Here is a 16,762-nt window from a genome sequence, read left to right on the forward strand (position 1 = left end):
CAAGCTGCACTATGGGAGGTCAGCCAGATGGCATAAAGTAGGTACCCCAAGATTGCACATGGAAGGGAGGGAGGCAGCTCCCCAAGGAGGCAAAGTTGATACTGTGATGATGTCTTTGGAGGAAGTGGGGCACGCTTGGGGGGCCACGTGAAGCAGGGGACAGTGGATGCCAGGGCATGACCGTGACATCTCACAGCCACACCCACATAAGGAATTTGCAGCTGTGCTTACAAAGAGAAACTGAGTCTGGAGAGAGGCAGGACTTGCCCAAGTTAACTTGGGTTCGAACCTAACACTCACCACCTGCTCCCTCAGGGGGCGGGGGGCAGCCCCCTCTATATTGGCATGCCCTCCCCCATCCTGCTTAGGCACAGGACCTGGTGAGTCCCGGGGAGGCGGTCCCTGGGAATCAGAGGTAGGGGCTGCCAGATCCTTCCTGCTGGAGTGTTTCTAGCAGAGATCCTGGGTCTGGGTCTGGACAAGTCACAGCAGGATCCTGAAGGGCAGGCCCCCGGTGCGCTGCCAAACTGGGCGGGGGGCTCCCCAGCCCAGGACGGCCTGCTGCCTGTCAATCCAGGCAGAAGAGGAGGTTAGCGACTGTCCTGAGATTTTGGAGGGGTCCCCTCTAATGACAGCTGTGGTTCCTCCCCATAAACACACACAACTACCACAGACATCCGTCACACACCTGCACACAGGCATCACACACGTACCACAAACACCCATCATATCTGCACACACACATCACACGCATGCGTCACAAGCACCATCACACATATACACACTCATCCATCACACGCGTACACATGGTGCACACACACACTTGCATACACCTTTGAGGGATTCACACCTCTCTCCCCAGAAGCTCATCCATGTACCCCAGATAAAGAAACTACACTCTAAGCCAATCTTCACCTTGTTACAGTTGGGGAAACTGAGGCCCACACCAACATGCTATCTGCACCCCTCCCTAGTTGTGCTTAAGGGCTGACCCCTCTTTGGGATGCCTCGGTGGCAGTGGCTCAGGTCATGATATCAAGATCATGAGATCAAGCCCCGCCACAGACTCTGTGCTGGGCGTGGAGCCTGCTTAAGAGTCTCTCTCTCCCTCTCCCACTGCCCTTCCCCCCCCCCCAAAAAAAAGAGCTGACCTCTCTGAAGTCAGAAGATATGAGTTCAAATTCTGGCTCTTCCAACCACTGAAGACCGCGCCTCTGTGTGCCTCAGTTTCTCCATCTGTAAAATGGCAGTAAGAGTGGACACTGAACTTATGACCAGCCCAGGTCTTCTCCTGGCAGAGGCAGCCACGAGTGCCTGGGCCTCAGTTTACTTCTCTGTGTAGTGGGAATGATTGTGCCCATCCCAGCAAGAGTGGTTTGAAGATTAAACAGACAGGATGTGAAGTGGAGGCGAGGTGCCCTGCACACAGCGGCGCTGACCGCTCAGGAAGCCTTTGTTGCGTGCATGCCTGGATCCCGCGTGCCTTGGGAACTGGCGCTCTCAAAAACGTTGGGAGGGGATGAGGGCCCTGGCATCATTAGTTCAGGCGTGGCGACTCCGGGTCCGGGCGGCGTCTCAGACGGTGGCCCCGGCCTCAGCTCCGCGGTCTGCAGCACGTGAGAGGGCCCCTCCGAACTGGCCCCCGGGCCCCCGATGGGTCACGCGGCGAAGGGCGCCGGGCTCAGGTGGGCACCTGGCGGGCCTCCCGGCGGGGGCGCCCGGCCCCCTCCCCCGGAGCTCCTTCCGGGTTGGCAGCCGCGGCGCAGGGGGCGGGGGGCCGCGCCGCGGGGCCGGGCGAGGCCGGGAACGCGCGCCCCCGCCCCGCGCCCGCCCTCCCGTCGCCGCGCTGGGAACCGGGCTCCGCGCGTCCGGGGAGGCTGGCGGCGCGGGCGGGCGGGGACCGCAGGCTGGGGGCGGCGACGGCGACGGGCAGTGCGAGGAGGGCGCCGGGCGCAGCATGGGCGGCCCGCGGGCCTGGGCGCTGCTCTGCCTCGGGCTCCTGCTCCCGGGAGGCAGCGCCGCGTGGAGCGTCGGAGGAGCCCCGTTCTCCGGACGCAGGTAAGGGTTGCCTGCCACCACCTCTGCGCCCTGCCAGCCCCGTGGCCGGGACTCTCAGGCACCCCCCACCTCCCCCCAACCTTCGTGCAAGCCAAAGACTGGGAAGGGGACTTGGTCCCCCACTTCGGTGCCAGCCCGGTGGGAGTAGGGACCTGGGCCAGCCCCGCTATCTGGAGGAGGCTCCCGGCAGTGCGGGGGTCCCCGACTCCATGTGTCCGGAACGGCATCCCCCTCCAGCCTCCTCCACCGCCCCCCCCACCACTTCACCTCCAGAGCCCCAGAGGAGGGGGAAGGGGAACAACGAGGGAGAAGCCCGCCTCCTGGGACTTCCATCGCCCTAGCTCAAGGGCCCCCTTCCCTGCACGTAGGAAAAGGCCAGCACATCCCCTAGCTGACCCTTGGGGACCCCCCTCCCTTTTCCCTGTTCTCAGCTTTTTTTAGTACCCCGGCTATTTATTTCCCTCGGAGGAAGAAGACCGGGATGGAATTTCACAGATCCGTGGGTCAGTGGCCACCCCAGGGACCTGGCATTTTGCACAGAGACTGGAGAGAGCATTCTGGGCTCCTGCTGCTGTTTCTGGAGCTGGGGACGTTCTCTCTGTTGGTGTTTGTGGAGCACCTCCCCAGGGAGGAGCCCCTATTTGCAGCGTGGTCATTAATCTTTCAAGGATTGAGTAAGGTGGGAAGCTACCGTCCCCATTTAGCAGATGAGCAAACTGAGGCCCCAGAGAATTAACATAATCTTCTAAACTCATGGGCCATTAACAGAAGTGTTGGGATTCCGATCTGTGGTTTTCTGGCCGTGATAACAGTGTTTGAACCTGTCCCCTGTCCTGGCTGCAGCCCCCACCCCTGCTGGGGTCCCCTCTCGAAGGCCAGCCGTTGTCTGAGGCAGACAATGCGGAGTAGCCAGGCCTCTTCAGGCCTTTTCATCCCACTCAAAGGCCTTCCCCGGCCCCCACCCCCTAGGGCCTCAATTCTTTAATTCTTTTCAGAAATCCCCTTTCCCAGTGGTCAGGGGCCAGCATGCCCCTGCTGGGCTAGCAAGAGCAGGTGACATGGCTAGGGCTGGAGGGCAGAGGCGGCCAGGGCATCAGAGGCCAGAATAGCAGTCGTCTGAGAGAGGGACAGGCAGGTGGCCGATATCAGCCACGGCCGCCTACTGCATACTGACCACAGCTGACCTGGGCTGGGCATTTTACCGGCTTCCACCACCTCCAGAAATCTTCCCAGCTGCCGTGGGAGGCATGCATTCTGATGGTCCCCCTTTCGTAGAGGAGGAAGCTGAAACTCAGAGGGAGGATCTGACCTGCCCAGGGCACGAATGTGAACCCCCTGGGATCCTAGGTGCGAAGATGACCAAGACCCTAAACTCGAGTTCTCAGTGTCAGGCTCAGGATGAGGGGTGAGAGGGCTTAATGTCCAGACTGCCTTCCAGCCAGTCCAGGCCAGGGCCTCCCAGCCTGGGCTTCTCACCCCCAGCACTTCCTGGGTGGGAGCAGGATGGTGACCCTGGGCAGGTAGCTCATGGTCACTGGGAACTGTCACCCGATCTGTTCACAGAAGGCTCACAGTGGCCTAGCATCCCAAAAGCCCTGTGGCAATGCTGTTGCTCCCATTTTACAGATAAGACTGGGGCCCAGAGAGGGAAAGTGGCCCCTCAATCCAGGCCAGCCAGTTTCCCATCCAGTGTCCTTGGCATCCGAGGAGAAGGGGTCAGCTTGTGGGTCTGGGAGAGGTTTGCAGATCGTGGTTAGGAGTCAGGGGCTCTGGCCCTGGCGCTGGTACTCGCTCAGTGCGTGACCTCAGGCAGGTCACTTCACAGTCCCGGGTGTCAGTTTCCTCAATGTTTCCCTCTTTCCTCCCCTTGCGCCCTGCCCACTGGCATGTTCTGGGGGGGACAGACCCCCACAGGAAGGATCACTGACATTAGGTGGAGGAGGGGACCCCTAGCTGGAGTAATCTGTGGTCCTCAGCTGCCTGGACCTCCCCTTGTGGCCATGTCCCAGCATTGTTGGAGACAGCATGGGGACGTCACACCCCATCAGCCCTCCCTCCACCCCCAGCCCAGCACCCCTGGCACCCCTTGGCAGCCACGGGATCAGAGGCAGAAAAGAAGCTTTGTGCCTGGGGAGGGGGAGGCCCGGGAAGGCATCCAAGGGGCTGCCCCAGACCCAGGAATGTGGCAAGACTTTGAGACCCCCAGAACCAGGGTTCCCCAGGGGCAGTGCAGAGCTACCTTGGCTTACCCCTGCCCCCTCTCTGTCCCCCAATCCCTGCTGGGGCTGCTTCCTGCCTCCCTGAGGTCCCTTCCCTCCTGAATCCCAGTTTTCTTTAATGAACGCATCTCAGCTCTGTGGCTCTCGAGTAGAAGCCGTCACCAGTGTCCTGGCCCAGGCCACTTCCCCCTGCAGGATGGGCTTCCTTGGGGCAAGTCCTAGAATCAAGGAGAGGGGAGAATTCTCTTCCCCAGCCCCTCTCCTGCGCCCACATGGGTGACCCGGCCGCAGGACTTCTCTTGGAGCCTCGGGGTCCCCTGCCCTCCGGAAAATGCAGAGCCTGACAATCCCTATCCCAAAGTCAACGGAAGGTGCCATGCTGGGGTCTCTCCAGGAAGGCTCTGGACCCCCCAGCTGTGGGGTGTGGGGTCCGAGTCCCAGTCGGAGAACAGCAGCTATCAGCACCGGCCTATGCGGTATGTGTGAGGTCTCTGTCGGAGGAGGTTCTGCTGTCCCCATCTGCAGATGGACAGAGTGAGGCGCCGAGACGGTCAGGGCCTTGCCCAAGGTCGCCAAGTTAGGAAGCCATAGGGCCAGGACTGGAACTTCGCCTCCAGAGTGGGGTTCGGGCTCTAATCACCCCGCCCCCACCTTGTACCTCTCCTTTCTTTCCTCTTCTTTTCAGAACGGCCCTTGGCCCCTGGCCCGCTTGGCTGCCTCCTGCAATTAGCCCCTATCACTGTTCCGGATCGCAGCCCTGGGCCCCGCAGAGACAAAGTCCCCTGGGCCCCCGTGGCAGGGGGTGGAGGGCAAGTAGTGGGGGGGGGGCTTGTGGGGGCGGCTGGTGCCAGGCTGAGCTGGTCTGGCCTGTTTTCTGTCCTCTGGCAGCCTCTGGGGGCCCGGGAGGTGCTGAGTGGGCACGAGTGGCAAGCCCGGAAGGGAAGCGCCGCATCCCACAGGCTCAGCCTCGTGGGTTCTCGGGCACCTTCTCACTGACGACGTCCCAGGAGACAGAGCCTCCAGGGGCGGCAGGATTAGAAGCAGGCTTCTAAGCACAGCACCCATCCCTGGGAACCTGGGTCCTGGCTCCTCCGCCCAGGCCCACTGCCTGTTCTTGGTCATTCAGTCATTCAGCAAACGTCCCTGAGCACCCTCAGGCTCACTCCCTTCCCGGCTTGGTCCCTGCCAGTGCCCTCCCTAGGCATCTGCAGGGAAGGAAAAAGCTCAGGGCTGCTGAAGGGGACCCCTGGAGGTGCCCCACCCCTCCTGGGACCTTAGGACTGACACCTAAAGGACACACAGCTTGCAGGAGCCAAGGGAAGGGCTTTCTGGGTGGAGGGAATCCGAATGCAAAGACCTGAGGTGGGGGAAGAGCTGGCACTTGAAGGGGGTGCAGGAAGGTGGAAGGGGGGCAGCAGGAGTGTAGGGGGGCATGCAGGACCCTGGGGAGCCATGGTGAGCTGCGGACTCACAGCAGGCAGTGGCAACACTAGGTCTGCGCTTTAGAAAGAGGCCCTGCTGCCCCGCAGGAAGTAGACAGAGGGGCCAGGCCAGGGGGCAGAAGAACTTGGATTTATCCTGGGAACAGTGTGGGGGCTGCGGTCTTCAAGGTCCGGGGGTGGGGGGTGGGGCGTGGTTATTGGTGACTCCCCACGTCCCAGGGGAGGGGCCAGGGGCTGACCTTGAACCCCACGTGGCCTGAGGATCCCCTCCTGGCTAGTCAGCCAACAGCTCCGTGACTCCTAAGGAGGGGGGGGGAATTCAAGCCAACTCGGGCTGGTGGGAAGTAAACCAGGGAGCCACGCTTCACCCACCTGGGGGCGATTTTAATTAAGGAAGAAGAAGAAAATTGTTTTCTCTCGCTCCCCACCCCCAGTAAAGAGGGGCAGGTCAGGCAATTGTGGGAAGTCCCAGGCCCACCGCCCCCAGCCCAGCCCGGGGTGTGGGCATGGAGGGAGGGATGTGTGCGCATGCGTGTGTGAGGGCACATGGCCCTGTGTCTGTAGACAGGACGGTCATTCGGTGGCTGGGTGTCCTGTTGGATTCGCCTCTGGCTGCCGTACGCTTGAACGTGTTTGTGTGTGCTTCTGTGGGTCTGTGCGAGCACATGGGCACGCGTGTATCCTGGGGTTGTGGGCACCCACGTATGTGTATGTGTGTCTGCATGTGGGCCCCCGTAGTGATGTCTGGGCAGAGCTTGGTACGTGTGTGTGCATATCCGTACCCTGGGATGGAGTCTTCAGCCCCGGCCAGGGGAGCCCCTCCAGTATCTGGAGCTTCTGACTGTCCTCTTCCCAGACTGCCCCTCCCCCCACTTCATTCCCAGAGCCCCAGGGCCAGCCTGGGGGATATGACACAGGCTGCAGGGAGCCCCCAACACCCCTCAGGAAGCCCCCCCAAAACTTGCACTCCGAATTTTATGCATTTTTCTGGAGAGGAGCCACAACGGGCATCACTTTCTCAAAGGGGCTCATATGCCACCCCCTCCAATAAACAAAACTCCAGGTTCAAAAGCACAGCTCTAGGGACCCAGAGGATCTAAAGGGCGGGGCCTTTTTGAAATGTATTTTTGTAACTTTTGAAATCCCCACCTGTTCATTAGGAGAAAAATGGCCAGCCGGAGGTTAGGAGTGCAAACTCTAGGGTCAGATGGACCTGAATTCCAGCCGTGACCGTGTTGTTCATCTCGGGTGCCTGGGGCACATCCCAGACCCCAGAGCCTCAGTCTTCCCATCTGTAAAGTGGTGCTCATAATTGGCGTGTGAAAGGCTTTGGCCCGAGCTCCTGCTGTGCGGCGGGCATGCTCACCAAAGCCTGCTGTTCGTGCAGGAAACAGAGCAGACGGGAAGCCCCAGAGGTGGCAGCTTGACTCGAGCCTGTGACTCTTCCGACCTCGATCCACATAGAACTATGCACGCGCACATACGTAGGCGTAGTCTCTGGGCTTTCTTATTTGAATAGAAACGCGATCATTCCCCGCCTGTTGGTCTGTACTTGCGTTTTGCCCTTAACCAGACGCGGTGGTCGGAGCGTGGAGGCCTTGGGCTCTAGCTCAGAGTCTGGTTTTCTGTGTCCAGTGGTGCTGCTGCTGTCGAGGCTGTTCCCGGTTTCGCGTCGCCCCCAGCAGCGCCGCAGCAAGCGCCTGTCGCCTCTCTCGTGGGCTGGCTGTCCCCTGGCTGTGGGGAGCTTCTGCTAGGTCATTGGTCTAAACGGGGCTCTTCCTGCTTCGCCTTTGGCTGGGCTGTTCCCTCCCGGACTGAGTCCAGGGTGACCAGACAGGAGGGGACTTCTCCAGGGTCCCACAGTGAGTGAGTTGGCAGGTCCCGGCCAGGGACATTGTCCTATGGGTGGGCCAGCCGCCGGGAGACTGGATTTCAGGGGCGGCAGACGCCTCTGTGATGGCCGGGACATTCCAGGTGCTCAGCAGCCCTCAGCCTGTGCAGGGTCACGGGCCCTGCATTTTTTGCCGGGGCTGGGAAAGGAGGGACCGTTTCAGGTGACCCTTCACAACCCGAGCCCGCCACCCCACCAGACTTTTCCTCTGTGGCCTCGAGCCTGAGGCCAGCAGGTTCCCAGGTTGGGGCCTTCACAGAACCACAGACCGTGGCTCAGGGGATGGGGAGGAGACGGGAACTGAGGTCTCTAGGACGGAGTCAGGGCCCAAGCTGGGCCATCCACATTCCTGGGTGCAAATCTGGCTCTACCTTGCACCAGCTCTGGGGCAGGAGCAGTTGTCTTCCCCTCCCTGAGCCTCATTTTACCCCTCTGTAAAATATGGGGAGGTGCCTGCCTGGTTCACCAAGAAGGTGAATGTAAATATGCTTAGCATACAGTAGGTGCTCAATGTATGCAGTGCACGGTGAAGCATACAGTAGGTACTCAATATATGTGATGCACGATGATTATTAATTGGCATTTGGACAAGTCGGTCCTCCATGCTTGGGACATCTGGCTGTTCCACAGAGGGGACCCAAGGACAAAAGAGACAGGGCCTCTCTTCTGTCATGCCAAGGAGGGAGAGGGCAGACATGAATCACGAGCTTCATTCAGCCTGACAGGGATGCAAAGTGCTGCGGGATCCCGTGCAGGGAACCATTGTTCTGTTCAGGTAGGGTGGAGGTGGGGAAGGACAAGGGGAGAGGTGACAGCACAGTAGGGCTTTGAAGGTCGGAGGTGCCAAGTGGGGAGGAGGGGCCAGGGTGCTCCAGGCAGTGGGCCCAGGGTGAGCAAAGGCTTGGAGGTGAGGGATCACAGCAGGTGTGAGCACAGATCTGGAGCGCTGAGGGTGAAGATGAGCAAGAGAAGGATAAGGCCAGGTTTGCATTTTAGGACACGCCTTCTTGGGAGATACTGAGATGCAAGGGGAGGCTGCCGCTGTTGTCCGGGTGGGCGGCAGGAGGCACCGGTGACCTGGATGGGTCGGGGGTGGAGAGAAGTGATACTGAGAAAGGAGAGGTCGGGCAAAGAGGTCTTGCTTCCATCCTGTCCCCCGCAGCTCATTCCCCGAGACCTTCCGAGAGCCCCCAGCACAGCTGCCCCCTCTAGGGCTACGGATTCACTCCTCGGCCACAGTGCCACCGAGACTCCCACTGGGGCCCAAAGGACTTTGAGAGCTTAGGGGTCTCTCCACCTAGAGACTCAGGGCTCCTGGCGAGAACGGGGACTCCTCACTCATCCCCCTGCCCCGGGAGCCCCGGGCAGGGGCTGTGCACGGCACCTGAGCTTCCTCACCGTGGGTCTGTTTCAGGAACTGGTGTGCCTATATGGTGACCCGGACCATCTCATGCCACGTGCAAAATGGCACCTACCTCCAGCGAGTGCTGCAGAATTGCCCCTGGCCCATGAGCTGCCCAGTGAGCAGGTAAGCGAGGCCCCGGGGCGACGGATGCCGGTGGCCCTGCAGGTGGGGGCCTAGCATGAGCAGAGGCCTGGTCTTGGCGCTGCATTGGGAGTGCAGGGGAATGCTGGACCCCGCGGACGGGTGGAGCAAAGGGAACATCGGCCCTATGCCCAATCTCAGCACCTCCCCTTCTGCTCCCGTGGCACCTGGAGGGCTTCCTGGGGGAAGGAGTCCACCATTTACACATGCATTCACTTAGTGAGGCTTCACTTCTGGGGACAGGCCAGCTGGCAGGGACTCCCTGTCCAGTTACTATCTGGATACACCCCCCCACCTGGGGAGTTAGGAGGGATTAGAGGGACTGAATCCCAGAATACAGCAGGACACAGGCTCCAGAGGGGCCCAGGGGTGGCAGAGGACCCCGGACTGTGTCCCCACGGACATCCAGGTGAGTGGGAAAGGCGGTAGAAGACTGTCTGAGTCCAGCCCCCTGGGCCCTCTTCCAGCTACAGAACGGTGGTGAGACCCTCGTACAAGGTGGTGTACAAGACGGTGACCGCGCGCGAGTGGAGGTGCTGCCCCGGGCACTCGGGGGTGAGCTGCGAGGAAGGTAGGACCACCCTGAGGTGCAGGCCGGGTGTCTTCCCTCGGGCGCGGGCGGGAGCAGTCGGCCCTTGCTAAGTCGGTGAGCGCCGCATGCTCGGCCGCGTGCGTCTTGTCCGCCTCCCTCTTGGGGGACTCTCAGGACCCCCGGAGAAATTCCGTACGTGCCGTGGAGCTCACATCTTGAGTCACACCATCCCAAGCGTTTCCTCCAAACTTGGGGAAAACCCATCCGACGTGTGCATTGCACGTGGTCACGGCCCACGGAAGCGAAGCACCACGTAGGTCTGGATTGGCACGGCTGGGAGGCTTGTATCCGTCTTGCGGGTGAAGAAACCCGGGCTCAGGAAGGTGGTGGGTGTACAGTTGCTAAGTGGCAGTTGGGGCCTGAGGGATGGGCGCACCACGCGTAGCGCGTGTCACAGGCACGGGGGGGGGGGGCTCTCACCCCGGCCCCCTCCTCCGCAGGCCGCACGCGTGGTTCAGGGCCAAGCTCCCAACACCTCTGTGGTACAGAGGACACGGCCCAGGCCTCCCCACGCCCTGGCCACCTGCTTACCTGGAGAGCCCTTTCCTCAAGAGCACCTGCCTCTCTGCGCTCCTGCCCTCGCTGCCCACCTGAGCTCAGTGAGAGGGAGACTTTGGGCTGTGTTCCCAGAATGGCCCTCCAGAGGACAGACCAGCCTAGAACCAGCCCAAGAAGTAGTCCTCTAGGCACCTCAGTGGAAAGGGGCATTCGGGGCCCCCAGAGCGGCATCAGTTGCAAGACCTATTCTGATTCCAGAAACACGAACGTGTGAGACACGGCCTCTGATCAGGAGAATGGGACGCTACCAGAAATCACCATTCATAGATGCTTCTTGAAGGACTTACACGCTTCACCTCCCTGGGACGCCACGAGTCCTGGTTCACAGACCGGGCAACGGAGGCCCGGAGAGGTGGAGTCCCATGCCCGGAGTCCCACAGGGTGCAGGGCAGAGCTCACCACAAAGTGGGGTGGGGAGGGGGCCTGACAGGTTTCCCTGTGGGGCTGCGGAGTCCCCAGTTCTGGTGGTGTGGCCAGAGGGAGCAGGGGAGCTGCCCGATGCCCAGCAGGGGTCCTCTGCAGACAGGCAGCCACCAGGCCAGTGTGGGAGGGCAGAAGTGACAGAGAACCAGGAATGGCACCCTCCCCTCCCTGCTGGGAGAAAGCGGGGAAGGTGGAAGGGCCCAGGGGGCAGGAGGAGAGCCAGCGAGGAGGGGCTGCTGCCAAACAGGCCACAGAGAAGCTGGTGGGGGGAAGGGTGAATCCCCGGAGTGTAGGGGCCACCTGGGCCTAGCGGGCCTGAGGCCAGGCAGGGCCTGCCCAGACAAAGGCCACTGTGTCCCTGGCTTCCCTCCCAAGGGCAGACCTTTGCAGTCTGCAGGGCCATCCTGGAGCGGGTGAGGGTGGGGGACAGGTGGGGGCAGGGCCCGTGCCCTAGAGTCCCGCAGCTGGAGGCGGTACATCCAGAAGCCAAGATTAGGGCTGAGGGTCTGGCAATGGCAAGGTGGGGGTGCAAGACAGGGGCTGGGCCAGGCCGCCCCTGACATCTGCCATCTCCTTCTGCAGGGCCTCTGGGTCCCAGCCCGGGGCCGGGAGTATCCAGGGCTCCGTGGGCCAGGCCAGATCTGCTACACCCCAGCTGTGTGGCCTTGGGCCGGGGACTCCCCAAGCATTGTGCAAGTCATTGTGCAAGGGCACCGGGCTGGGGGCTGGGAGGCTGCAGTGCAGGTGCCCCGTCTCGTGCCCACTCGGAGGGGCACCCTGTCTGACGAGCACCACGCGGTCGTGTGCTCTTGCAGAGCCTGAGCTCCTGCACACGAAGCGTCAGTGTTCTCACCTGTGAAACAGGAAGGATACCGGAGGCCGCCTCCCAGGGATGTTTCAAAGATGAAATGCAACAGTAGAGATCCTGCAGGTGGTGTGGCTGCCCAGGGTGGGCCTAACTTGATGATGGATGGGACAGGAGGGGCCCCTCCCAAACCCATACAGTCAGAGCTGAGTAAAGAGGTGCCTGGGCCTGGATATTCTGGAAAACTGCTCTGCTAGGGGCCCTGGGAATGGGGGCGGGGACCCGTGAGGACTTTGCAGGCCCATCCCAGGCCCTGCCCTTCCTCTCACAGTTGGGTTGAGGCTGAGCTCCCCCAGCTGTTTCCCCTGCTGGTGACCGACCTCGCAGCCTGCCTGGCACTGGGACATGGACCTGGGGCCCCAGAGCTGTGTCACCGGAGCAGCCTGGGTGGACTGTAGAAGGAGAGGGAGGACCCATCAGTCCAGAATCCAGATGTAGATCAGCCATGCTTTGCTGTGTGACCTGGGGCAAGTCACTCCATCTCTCTGAATCTTGTCTCTATCTGGAAGTCACCTGGGATGGAAAAGTGCCCACCTTGTACTTTATTCTGAGCACCAGAGACTCAGGCCTTGAACCTTCGGCCCCTGTGGTGGGGATTCTGTGATGGCTGTCTGGGATTATCCTGCTTCTGACCTCTGAGACCACACTTCTCAGTCAGCTGCCCAGCAAACAGGCCTCCCCGTCCTTCCCCACCCCCATTCCCAGGACCCTAGTCTCCAGATTCTGCGTTCATTCACAGCTCTTAGCCCTGGCTTTCCCATCTTCAGGATGGAATGTTCACTCTGTGATGAAGGGCAAGGATGTTCTCTGATGTTCGTGACAACCTGGGAGGAAAAGGCCCCATTTTACAGATGCAGAAACCAAGGCTCAGAAAGGTGAATGGGCTGACCTGGAGTCACTCAGCACAGGAAGAGCCGGGATTGGGACCTGCCTGACCAAGCCTCTGTTGGTGCCTCCAGGCTTTGGGAAGGGGGGACTAGATGGCAGGGAGGGAGCCTGGCTGAGGTCTCACCCGGCTGCCCACTCCCACTGGAAAACATTTGAGGAAGGGCCAAGGCCAAAATGTACTACGACTGCTGGTCCTGACCCCCTGGTAGGCTCTGAAGAGGGTGATCCTGCCTCTGGGGGGAGTCCCTGCAGACAAATCTTTTACCCATCACCCCCATTGTCCAGATGAGTAAGTGAGGCTCAGAGAGGGCGTAGGTCTCAGCCAAGGTCATACAGCAAGTAAGCTTTGGGATTCCCAGAGCAGAGCCAGGGCTCTGACCTGAGGTCTGCAGCATCCACTCCCCCCCCCAAAGACCCTCCCGCAGTCACAGTGACGAGGGGAAGGAAAGCGTCCCCTGTCTGCCATGCCCAGCGCCGTGACTCATACTGGCGTCATGCTATCGTGTCACAGATGTAGGAATTGAGGCTGGGAGAGGGAAATGCCTTGCTCAGGGTCACATCCAGATTGAGAGTCCATCCGTCTGACCTGACGCCAGGAGTTTTCCTCTGCAGCAGCACCAGCCAGGGACTCCCAGGGGAAGGCATTCAGACAGTTGGGGCACCATGAGACTGGCTGAAGCCCATCTCAGCCCCAATCCCGCCCAGACAGAAAGATAGAGGAGCTCCCTCCCCCACCTCTCCCTTGGGATCCCCTGGAGTCAGGCGACCTCTGTGTGCCTCTCAGTGTCCCCAATATCCTTAGCTCACGTGTCCCTTCCCCATCCGGGGAACCCCACAACCCTTGTCTTCTGTGATGGGGAATCAGAGAGGGAAGCAGTTTACACCAGGCCACACAGCAGAAAAGCTTAAGAACGGACGAGGTTGTAGCCCAGGCCTTTCCTGGGCCCTGGGCCTCTCTGCCTCTCCATCCCTAACTAGGTGCTATTACAGGGCCAGGTTTAGGCTTTACTCTGAGGATACAGGATCCTGGGGGCTCAGTGCTGCATGAATCTGTCCATGTCCCCCCCCCCCACCCTTTCACTCCCATCTGGAAGACCTGGCAGTCCCCATCTCCTGACTCCCTGCCAGCCCAGCCCATCCTCCACCCCTAGCCGGTGCTCCCCTCTCCACCCTCCTGGCCGCCCCAGTGATGTGCTCCAGCCCTGCCCTCCCTCCATCTTAGCCCCGGCCCACCCTGGCCCTCTCTCCCACAGCACAGCCTGGGCAGCAGCTGTCCCCTCTGTCTGCGACCTTCCTGGAGCTGCCACCTGGCTACAATGGCCTCCACCCTGCCATCACTGCTCCTGTCTCTCCAGTACCTGAGAGAGGGAACCTCATTTTACCCTGAAGAGAGGGCCAGGCCAGATGCAGACTGAGGCTTCCCAGAGGGCGGCTGGAGGGTTCTCGGAGCTTGGGGGTCACCTTGGGGTCACCCCATCATCCAAGAGTAGCAAATATTTATATTTGCAAAGTATATTCCCAGGAGGACACCGGGCCTGGGGCTGGGGAGACAGCATCCCTGTGGCTGTAGTCACCGGACCCGGCAGACCCGTGGGTGGCTTGTGAATGAGAAAGCCCCTCTCCCAATACCTGTCGTGAGAGAGAAAGTCAGAGATGAAGCTCAGGGACACTCTCAACTTCTCGTGCATTCCCAGCTTGGCGTGGGGTTTGAATCCCCACCATCCCACCTTGCTGTGCAGGGAAGCAGCCTCTCCTCTCTGGGCCTCATGTTCTCATGAGGACCCAGTGAGAAGGGGCTTCTTAGCTTAACTCTGGTCCTGGGCAGAGGAAAGGGGAGCTGCTTGTGGGGGAACAGGGTTCAGAACTGTCCATGATGCCGTCCTTGAGCAGATCAAGACAGAGGAAGTGATGGAGTGACGTGAGCTTCAAGGGGGAGCTTTGGTGGGTACCTGGGTCTGTCTGGGAAGACTTCCTGGAGGAGGTGACATAGGACTGACAGCTGCGGGAAGGGGGTAGGGAAACAGTGTCTGTGTGTGTGTGTGTGTGTGTGTGTGTGTGCGCGCGCGCGCGCGCGTACTACTGGTGGAGACCTCCCAGGTGGTGGGGAGTAGCCCACAGTCAGGCTTCCAGAATGGAGCTGGGGCTTGTGATCCTAGATCCAGCCTGGAGCCCTTGAGAGGGCGAGGTTGGGGCTCAGGGCAGCCCTTTAGGACAGACCACCAGGCTGGGGTGAGGGGGTGCTTTCAGCCCTCTGGGGTCTGCTCCAAGGGTCCTAGCCCACAACCAGTGGGACGGTTGTAATATTTTTGGACAACAGGAGACCTACCCCCCAACCCTCGGCTTTTTCCCTACTGGGATTTGCTGTGCCAAAGGGCCATTTTACAACTTGGCTTGTCCCTAAAGTAGTTCTGTCTATTTATCAGAATTTGGAGGAGTTTGGGGGATTGTTTTTGTGAATCCTGAAACCAAAACCAACATATTCTGGGATTTTTTTTGGATAGTTTTGTCCTTTCTTTTTCTCTTCCTTCCTTCCTTCTTTCCTTCCTTCCTTCCTTCCTTCCTTCCTTCCTTCCTTCCTTCCTTCCTTCCTTTTAAAATTTCAACTTGCCATTACTTTGAGCCCCTTACATCTATGTTGATGGTTGGACCGTGTTTTCATTAGTTTTTCTAGTTCTCTCCGGCTCCCAGTGAAATGTACAAAAGCAAATTGGATGGAAAAGAATTTCCAACCACAAGTGCACGAATTAATAACTCAGGGAACCCCTCGTGTGATGTTAGAAGATTTGCACTCATAATTTTAAGACCATTGTGTCTGCTGTCCACATTATTTTGCCTTTTATTTTGTTTGTTTTGCACTCATTTTTCAGCTGGTGATTCATGCCTTCGTGAACAGAAGGGTTATTGAGGCCGTGGAGGCCCTACTACGCACCGGGCACTTTTCCAGGCCTTGCCCAGGCCAGGCTGGGTCCCTGCCCTGGTGGGGCTCCTGTTCCAGCGGGGGGCGGGGCAGGTGATGGGCAGCGGACATGGGAACTGACACAGTTACAGGACCCATTAGAGGAATGCCATGGAAAAACGGAAACAATAGCAGGGTAGTGGGGAGGGTGGGCTGGGCAGATGCCCTGCCAAACTTCATCCCAGGAAAAGGCCAAACTTCCCTGGGGTTGGAGAGACAGCGGCTTCTTTTGGTAGGCGTCCTGCAAAGGGTAATAAAATGGCCTTTTACGTCTTAACCTGGGAGCAAAGAGGGTGAGGAGGGCTCAGGGCCTCCCTGCCTCTGCACGGTGCGCTGACTCGAGGTGCCAGCTGGCCCAGAGAGGAGGTGAGGCCCTGGAGTTAGGCCGACCGGGGTTCAAGTCCAGACTCCAACTTTCTTGTTTTCCCCCAGGAGAGAGATTCCTAGTCACTCATCCATTTGAGCACAGGGGACAGAGGAGCTCTGTGCCTCAGTTTCCCCATCTGTAAAGTGGAGGTGGTACTAGCACCCGCTAGGAGGGTTGCGTGAGGATAATGAGTTAAGACTGCATATGGGAAGTGCCTAGTGGAATGTGCCAGGCTCAGAGTTAAGTGTTAGCTGTATACGATTGAGCTGGGATATAGAAAGTACTTAGCATTGGCCATGGCTCAGTGACGTCCCCCCACACCTGTCCCCAGTCCCTGACCCAGTCTTGGGCAGCCAACCCACCTCTTCCTCCGTCCTGGGTGAGAGTCACTCCCTGCGCCGGGGCAAGTCGCAGGTCCCCAGGGAGGGCGTGCCGGGGACGCAGGCCCAGTCTGAGCGAAGGGTCTGGCAGCCTTTTTGCTGGGGGCTGGCCAGAGGCACCCGTCTGGTTTGAGTTCCCGGCGCCTCACTCCCTGCGCTAACCCACAGCCTGGCTCTGAGCCGCCGGGCCTGCGCCTTATTTGGGTCTTCTCTCCCCCCAGACGGCACTTTGTGGCCTTAAAAGGGCAGGCCTGGGGGGTGAAGGGGGGCAGTGGCTCCTGCTGGCTCCGGAGCCCCTCCAGCTGTGGCCCCGTCCCTGGCTTGGCCAGCCCATCCCTCTGGCTGTGGAGAAAACCAGGCCCCCAGAGCCAGAGCGGCCAGGACAGCCGGCTCTCCATAGGGGTGGTGGGAGGGGTGGGCTCCTGGAACGCAGCCCCCCTTGCCCTCCCAGGCAGCCAGCCTCCCTCTGGGTTTCATTTAAAACCGGGGCTGGATCCACTTCTGTGTCTTCTTACCAACTGGGGCAGGAAGAGGGCGGACAGCGGTGTCCCAGCTGCTTACCGTATGCCAGGCCCTG

General features: G+C 60.2%; 1 protein-coding gene across 6 annotated transcripts in view; it reads left to right on the forward strand.

Moving 5' to 3' along the window:
• Nucleotides 1-1,896: 1,896 nt before the first annotated feature.
• Nucleotides 1,897-16,762, forward strand: part of EMID1 (EMI domain containing 1) — a 47,071-nt gene continuing 32,205 nt past the window's right edge. For 4 of the 6 annotated variants that reach the window (XM_057305734.1, XM_026484738.4, XM_026484737.4 and 1 more), the window contains exons 1-3: nt 1,897-2,058; nt 9,025-9,138; nt 9,624-9,727. In XM_057305734.1, coding sequence (XP_057161717.1) covers nt 1,958-2,058; nt 9,025-9,138; nt 9,624-9,727 — 319 coding nt within the window. In that variant the 5' untranslated portion in view covers nt 1,897-1,957. Of the gene's footprint in view, nt 2,059-9,024; nt 9,139-9,623; nt 9,728-10,504; nt 10,659-16,762 lie in introns of those variants that run through there. The other 2 variants (XM_057305733.1, XM_057305736.1) reach the window with 2 other exon arrangements.

The sequence above is a fragment of the Ursus arctos genome, unplaced genomic scaffold (assembly GCF_023065955.2).
Source record: "Ursus arctos isolate Adak ecotype North America unplaced genomic scaffold, UrsArc2.0 scaffold_34, whole genome shotgun sequence".
NCBI lineage: Eukaryota > Metazoa > Chordata > Mammalia > Carnivora > Ursidae > Ursus > Ursus arctos.